We start from the raw sequence: 7,776 nt of genomic DNA, 5'->3' as shown, positions 1-7,776 counted from the left end.
CTTAACATTTTTCTCAAAATACTAAAAAAGAGCAAAAAGAAGGGAATTTCTTTCCACATGCTTGAGGCTACTCTTGGACAAAGCCATCATGAGTAATAAACCCTTTAAATGCCCGTGTCAGTCTGCAGTGTGCTTCAGTTTCAAAATACGGCAGGTATTACAGAGAGTTAAAAAGGGTGTATTTTGGTAAAATAAAAGGCTGTAGTCTATAAAGTCTAAAGTCTACTTCCCATCACTAGTACATAGATTTGACAATGCTTTAACACTGGCCACACTGAGAGAAAAGCTCGCCGTTACTTTAAACCCCTATAAAAGGTCTTCCCATTCAGAGGCAAGTTTTTAAATTGTTTACATTTTCAAAGTTAGGAGAATCTATAACTCCATCATTCACAATCATTGAACTTGTCATTTCCCTATTTTCTATGTGTTTTGCAGAAAGAATATATTGGAGTTAGAAATGTTGAGTGCAGTCAATGTTATGTACCATTTTCTTCTGGTATAAAGCTCTTTAATGCTATGTCACACTGCATTCAGGATAAGTATGATCGTTCTTACAATTCTGGACCTCCTTACCCAAATACACATTTTCTACTCTCCCTAAAAAAAACTAAGCTCCTATTGGGTAAGGTACCTTCTTTTAAGAGTGTAACTTTTCTGTAGATGTTCTTTTCTTTGTGATACTTGTTTCATAGAAAAGCTTATGCAATTTTTTGAAACAGGGAATCGGAACAGGTAAGGCGGGGAGCACAAAACATAAACTGTATTATGCGTGCACAGGTCCTTAGCTGTAGTAGCATAACCTGTGTTAGCACATAACTTTTTAAACTGTGATGTAGAGGTAGTCTGAAATAATCCTCATTTTTCAGACTTAGCTCAAAAGTTTCCCAGCAATCTAGAGAAACCTGCATTTTTTTCTCTTTGGAGAAAGAGGGAAGCAAAATGAATTGCAGGGAAGAGATGATGTGAAAGAAAGAATTTAGGGGAACTAGGCAGGCCCAAGAGTTGTAGGGAAGGGGGTAGAGATGGGAGTAAGAGCATCTGTCTACATGCCTGTAAGTGTGCCTTACTAAAGCACCCAGTCTTATGAGCTTGAAACTTGGAAGTACTGTTCTTCTCTAACAAAGTGATGCTTTTAAGGAAGGGTAAATAACTGCTTCCTTGCACATAAATACTCAAGAACAAAAACAGTCACTTCTCTAAAATTGTGAATTAATGCTGTGCCATTTTTTGAGGATCATTTCTTGAGAAAGGCATTTTAATTAATTATACCTTATCGAAAAATGGGAAAGAATTTTGCATGTCGGCCTGAATAAATAGATCCATTGAGAGACAGAGCAAGTCACTTGGAATGCATCAGTCAACAGCAGAAATGTAAACATACTCCAGCTACACTTTCTGAACTTGTATTTCAACGTCACAGAACAAAACTTCTGTTAATGCAGGCTGACTGCTGCACTTGTTGAATTCAGTAGTAAGTTCCTTACAAAATCCAATTTAATTCACAGACCATGGATCAGAACCACATTGTGTCTGACTCTGGAAACCCAGGAGGACAGGGCCTTGCTGCAAAGGAGTCTCTGCTCTGTCTTGAAATGAGATGTATGAAGCTGGTTTGCAGAGCTGAGTAGGTTTAGAGTAAGAGCAAGCAAATAAAATTCTGAGGCCAACAGGTCTCTGTTCCAGCATGTTTGTACAACCTTATCTCTGAGATAGGTAGATCTACCGTGTATTTAATCTTCATCTGGTACTAGTCCAAATGATATAGCATCCCCTAAGACTGTTGCTTCGTGAATTGTTAAAATTACAGAAAATACCAGACTGTTAGAATTCTAGCCTTTAAAAAGTAGCAGTTTATTGGAAAAAACGGTGTGAAAATCAAACACAATTCGATTGATTGTGCTCATACTAGCCTTACTCTGGCAGCTGTAGGGGATCAATTGTCTTTGTTTAAAAACAAATAACTTCCTCATCATACTTCTTGATGGTTTTTGTTTAACATTTTTTGTTGTCTTGATAAAATGAACATGGGGGGCTTTTGTAAGGTGTGCAAAACACTGATACAGAGAAGGAAAGCTCAATTGCAGACAGAGGTGTTTAAGATGTATGCTCCAAGAGGCCCAACTCTCTGGAAAGCAGATCTGACGTACAGCAATATTTAGCTTGTGCTGGTGAAATACTCTGGCAAATGAAATGCCCTTGACTACAAAAGGCTTCTTACAGCACTTTGTTTGGCATTTTTTCTCTTGCTTGGACTATGAGGTACCTCAAAAAGCAGCCTTAGATATTGAACGGCATGGTGACATTCCCTTGCCTAATTGTCTCCATTTTGAACCTTTTCAGGTCCTTCTGTGACATTGTGTAAGTCTCTTCTTTCTTCATTTACAGGTTTATTGTAAGTCAAATGAATTATTACAGCCTCTTGTCTGGTCTCAGGGTTGTGAGGTAGTGCAAATATGTTCCTTTAACATGACAGAGACACTGTAGTACAGCATAGTCAAATCAAACTCTGAGCAATAGCTTCTTTACGTGTTTAAAAATAAAAGGTAAATATCAGTTTAATAAGGCAGATTAATCTTAATTACTAAATGTTTATAGACAGTTTTGAGATGGTCAGAGGCAAGGTCCTGTGCAAATGCAGTATTTTATTAAAATATTTAATAAGCAGATTCTCTGACACAATAGAGGGAACAAAGAAGCCTGTCCACTCTTAATTTTCCCTACCCATAATGGTTTCTACAGAACATAAATTACATATTGTATAGCTTTATTCTGTTTTCAGAGGATAATTATACTAGAAATTCCAGCCTTCTTTCTGTGGAGGGACCTCTTTCTCAGAAACCACACCTTTTAGCAGTCTGTTTTTCATTTGAAAAGGGCTGGATTTCCGTTTATGTCAACACATTTTTATGGGATGGCTACTTTCAAGAGATGGATACAGGTAAAATGGGAAACCCTTGCTCACAAATCATAATAATTCAGTCTGGAAGATATATTATAAGCTGATGATGTAGGAGTGGAAGATTTTTTTTTGCATGTGTAGTCTGTTAGTGATGCCTCTTAATTTCATACCTGCTATTGTAACTGAGAGAGAAGCCTGTAATTCCTGTAGCAGTCATCTGAGCATTTTCAGTGGTATGTCCATAGTGCAAGGGAACTTGGACTTGGTGTCAGATGAAGCAAGGCAGGATGCAAAATGGACAGTACCAGTTGCTCTGTGTATGAGATTGGAGGCTTTTATGTATATATTTACATAACATTTAAGGAGTTTAATAAACTGAAAGTCAGGATCTTAAAATAAGGTTCACAACCCACTTGTAACATATGAGGAGGGACAAGTCTTCCATTCTCCAATGTTAGAAATGAATGGGCCCCCTATATTTTCAATTTTGTAAGAACAAACTACTGTTTCAGAAATGTTCCAACTTTCTAATCATCTCATAGTCACACTTCACCGCTTTCAACCATCCACAAGTTGCAAAATTATATTCTCGTGAGTAATTTTAGTAAGGGGGTAGCAGCAAGAAAACTGAATTCTGTTTAAAAAAATCCCATTGAAGTCTTACTTCTGCAGGAAAAGTTTGTTTGTGTTTTTATGTAGCTGTGGTGTACTCAAGGCTTCTTTTTTCATCATTGCATATGCAAAATCCAGACCTGCGGAGCTGTTCCATGTGGTGAACAGTCTGCTAAACCCAGACTGTTTTGCCTGAGTAGCAGATTTCCATATACCTCATTATGAGTTTGGGATTTTTTTGATTTATGTAGGCTCTGTTCCTTCAAAGGGATGTATGACTGTAGACTTTATACCTACCAAAGTGATTTCTTATCAAGTACTGAGGAAAATAAAAGACCAGATCCCGTTGGAGAGTAAGAGCCTTATTTTGCAGAGAACTTATCTTTCTAGCCAGTGTAATTTGTCATGGAAACAGCATGTAAACAGGAGGCCACACAAAGTAACTTAGCTCTTGAAGCTTTTTAATGGTGTCCAAGATGGTTCTGGATTGTTAGTGAATGATGTAATCCACAGTGTGTAATGCAAACTTTGATTTGGTAAGGGACTACAAAGAAAGATTTAGGTCAGTACTGCTAGAAGGAAGTAGCATGGACTTTACCTAGTTGTTGCCTTATACAGCCTGATTTAAATAAGTGTTAGATCTTTCCACACCAAAGAAGCCATTATCCTGAGTAATAGCAGGTGTGCTTCAGTCTTCTGCCCTTTGATAAAGGCAAATGGTTAAGCTGCCTAAAAACATCTCTGAAGTTACCTTATTTCTGTGGATTCCTACCATTCAGATATCCAGTATGTTCATGGACAGAATTAATATCCTTGTTTTTATTATTTCCTACTGGGGATGAACAAAATCACAGAATCATGGAATATAATCATAAACCAATGTAGATTTGCAAGAAGAGGCTTATCTGGCCAAGCCGCTGCTCAGAGGCGGGCAGCTCGTGCCAGTTGTTCAGCTGAGCTTTGAGCACCTCTGAGGACAGAGCACCACTGAGCCCCACTTCAGAGAAACCTCTGACTCCATCATCTCTATAATTTTCCATTAAATAATTGAAGGCTTCAGTATGCCTTCAACTTCCCTCCTCAGTACCCCCTCTCTGCAGTGTTCTCTGAAGACTGAGTAAACCCATTTCTTTCAGCATCCTCCTTACATCATCATGTACCTGGTAAACTTTCTGATCCACTACCCCTTTGATTAAGTAGGTTAACATCTGTGTTCTATTGGGAAATCCAAAACTGGAGTAGATGATGTGATTGATATTTGCATCTGGCTGTTTATTACTCCTCAGTCCCAATTATTTTGATTATTCTTAGCTGATTTGACTGAAGGTGGTTTTTGGAATAGCTGAGAACTTCAAATCCTCTCCTCCCCCACTAACAAGATTTTTGAACTACAGTACTGCACATCTTACTGATGAGGACTAAGAAGCAGAACTGTTCTCAATGAAAAAGCTATTTCCTGGGAGAATGTTTTGCATTAGTGATACTCTTGATTTAAGTGGTTCATTTACAGTGGGTCATGGTATAACCTGTTTTTATAGATGGTATCACTCAGTACTTTTTATTATCACCACAGCATAAAATGCGCTTCCTCGTGGCCCTCTGACTTTAAGCATCGGGAAAGAGGACTGTGTAGAAATAATTTTCAAATCCCAGGGACTGTACATGTAACATACTGTTAAATTAACTTCTTTCTCTAGTGCCCTTGGAGGATCATCTGCCCTTCACATCCCAGCCTTTCCTGGTGGAGGTTGTCTCATTGACTATGTACCCCAAGTATGCCAGCTGCTAACAAACAAGGTAAGCTGCTAGAGACAATCAGTTTTCCTTTCCTTTATGCACTGTACTGCATTTCCACAGACATCATTATTCTTCTGCCAGGTATTCTTAAGCAAGGCATACTTAGGCTGAACTACACAGGGACTACATACTTAGGCTGAACTATACTTTCTTGGTAAGAGCTGAGCACCTAAGCACGACATTGAATAGAATGACTCCTTTAGGTAAACAAGTGAGTTTGGGATCAGATCCTGGAGCAGTTTTTTTCTTAGTGCCACATGTTATGATTTAGGATAAAATGTTATTGTATTGTACAACACGGCATTGTAGTATACTGGTTTTTAGTAAATACAGATATGGAGTTTGCATATTATTTTTCTAGTTGCAAGTTCTCATACCCCAGTCATTATTGTAGGTTTTGAGTACTTTCCGTGATTTTTCTTCTCAGATGTTTCCTCCAGATGAACTGAATCAGCAGTTTCTTTGGATGTTTATACAGTAATAGCTACTTAAGGTTGCTGAAAAGGTTGTGTTCCAGTTAGCTTACTGTTTGAACAAAAAAGAATGATTATAGTATTTTGAAAGTTTCTCCATTATTTAATTGTAATTTTCAAAAGAAGGCTTAGGGGTCAACATCTAGAAATTTGCATATTACAGACTTCCTATTTGTATATTATTTTTACCTTCAATTGTCTAAATGAAGAAAAGAATTTTGTCTTTTAGAAAAAGTTCTTCAGATAGTATTTCCATAATTTTGCTGGAATCCATCATTAGAGTTGTTTTTGTTGTGGTTTTCTGTTAAAATTACTTTCTGTTTTTAAAATCTGCAAGTACACAGTACTGTTTTTATCCTTTCTTAAACAAAGTCACTTAAGCAAACTTATCATATGTTTTCCTCCTCCCAAAATAACATTTCAGATCCTACACAAAGCCTTCAAAATAATCACAGTGTTTTATAAAATAAAATGTTTCAATTTATAAACAGAATTTAAGTTATACAAGACAGCTCTCAGCAATGGTTGTGTCAAGACTTTTTCAGTAATTTTAGGAAAGCATTTGCCAGCCAAGGAATTCTAGTATTGCCATAGCCAAGAAAATACTCTTCCTGTTCTTTTCAGTGGGGGAAAAAAGGTTCCTAAAATGCTAGGTTTTGTTCTGGATAGCAAAGAATTTACGCAGGTAATCACATATAGAACCATACCATAAGTACTTCCAAGTCACCAGTTGTAAACCAGATGTCCTTGCAGCCCGATGACACATGCATTGTTTCTGTTATGGGTCAAGCCCTGCTCACACTGTTCTCCTAAGTAAAGCCATGCAAATCAACAAAAAAACATACATGGTGTGAGGAGAATTTTGCCTTAAGTCTCCAAATTTAGCATTGTTGGATTTTGTCTGTGCCAGGATGGAATTCTTTCAAAACCCAGAATGCCTCAGAAATTGATGTTCGCAGTTGAGTAGGTGGCTCCCTGAGTCAGCATGAAACCAGTGAAAGAGCTTAGTGTTCAGAAGATTTTGTTGGAGGTGCAGTCTTCAGAAACCACCAAAGATCAGTTGTGAAAGATATTTGATATTTACTTCTCTTTTATAAGCAGAATGTTATTTTGACACTTAGCCTGCTGTCAGTTCAGATAACTGATTTGCCTATCGCAGCTTTCCACTCAAACTTCAGTAAGGCAAGGCTGAGCATTTCTTTCTTCCAGTCTTTGTCTTGTGTGGTTAAACAGTGCTTCAATCTATTGTGAAAGTCTGAGTTTCACTCAGAAGTGACTGAAGAGATTTCTTTACAAGATATTCTGTGTGCAAGATCCAGAGTTTGTTTTAAAGGCATTTTAGGATTCTTTAGGGAAATCATGCTAAATATAGGATTCAGAACTACTACTAGGTAAAACATAAATCTTCCTTAACAAGAAATGTATGACAAACTGGGCTTTTGCGTTTTTAATCTTTTTATATCTCTGGATTTGTTTTCTTTCTTTTTTAAGGTACAATATGTTATTCAGGGATACCATAAGAGAAGAGAGTACATTGCAGCTTTCCTGAGTCACTTTGGAACGTAAGTTTTCTTTCGATCCATTTTTTTCTGTAGCGTGGGGGAAACTCATTTTCTACTCGTGGTTGTGTGGCTGCTGTCCACTGGATAAGATGAAATCTAGTCATTTTTCACAGAAGGATGTGTATAGATTGTCTCTCTGTAGCAGTACTGGAATGTAGTTCAGCATTATTTCACTTCAGTGCCAGTTGCCAATCTGATTTTTCTAGAAAATAGGTGATGATGGGAAGGGGACAGAAGGGATTTTCTCCTTGTGCAGAAGAAGTGTGTTTGTTTCTGAATAAATTACTGGAGGGGTCTTACATTAATAGGCAGTGACTGAGGTGGGAGAATGGAGAAGCAGGTACAGTTCCAAGCCTTGCAAGAGCCAGAAACCACTGCTCAGAGTAAAGGCAGAACTGGGACACCAGCTGTTCCCACCACCAACCAGTATTTC

At 37.7% G+C, this 7,776-nt stretch overlaps 1 protein-coding gene across 2 annotated transcripts in view; it reads left to right on the top strand.

Moving 5' to 3' along the window:
* BRE (brain and reproductive organ-expressed (TNFRSF1A modulator)) overlaps positions 1–7,776 on the top strand; it is a 166,221-nt gene that overhangs the window by 120,092 nt on the left and 38,353 nt on the right. For both annotated transcript variants that reach the window (XM_017744828.1, XM_017744827.1), the window contains 2 exons: positions 5,209–5,308; positions 7,273–7,343. In XM_017744828.1, coding sequence (XP_017600317.1) covers positions 5,209–5,308; positions 7,273–7,343 — 171 coding nt within the window. The remainder of the gene's footprint in view (positions 1–5,208; positions 5,309–7,272; positions 7,344–7,776) is intronic.

This window comes from Corvus brachyrhynchos, unplaced genomic scaffold (genome assembly GCF_000691975.1).
Source record: "Corvus brachyrhynchos isolate BGI_N302 unplaced genomic scaffold, ASM69197v1 scaffold258, whole genome shotgun sequence".
NCBI lineage: Eukaryota > Metazoa > Chordata > Aves > Passeriformes > Corvidae > Corvus > Corvus brachyrhynchos.
Note: the sequence above shows the minus strand (reverse complement) of the source record. Positions and strands in the feature narration are given on the sequence as shown.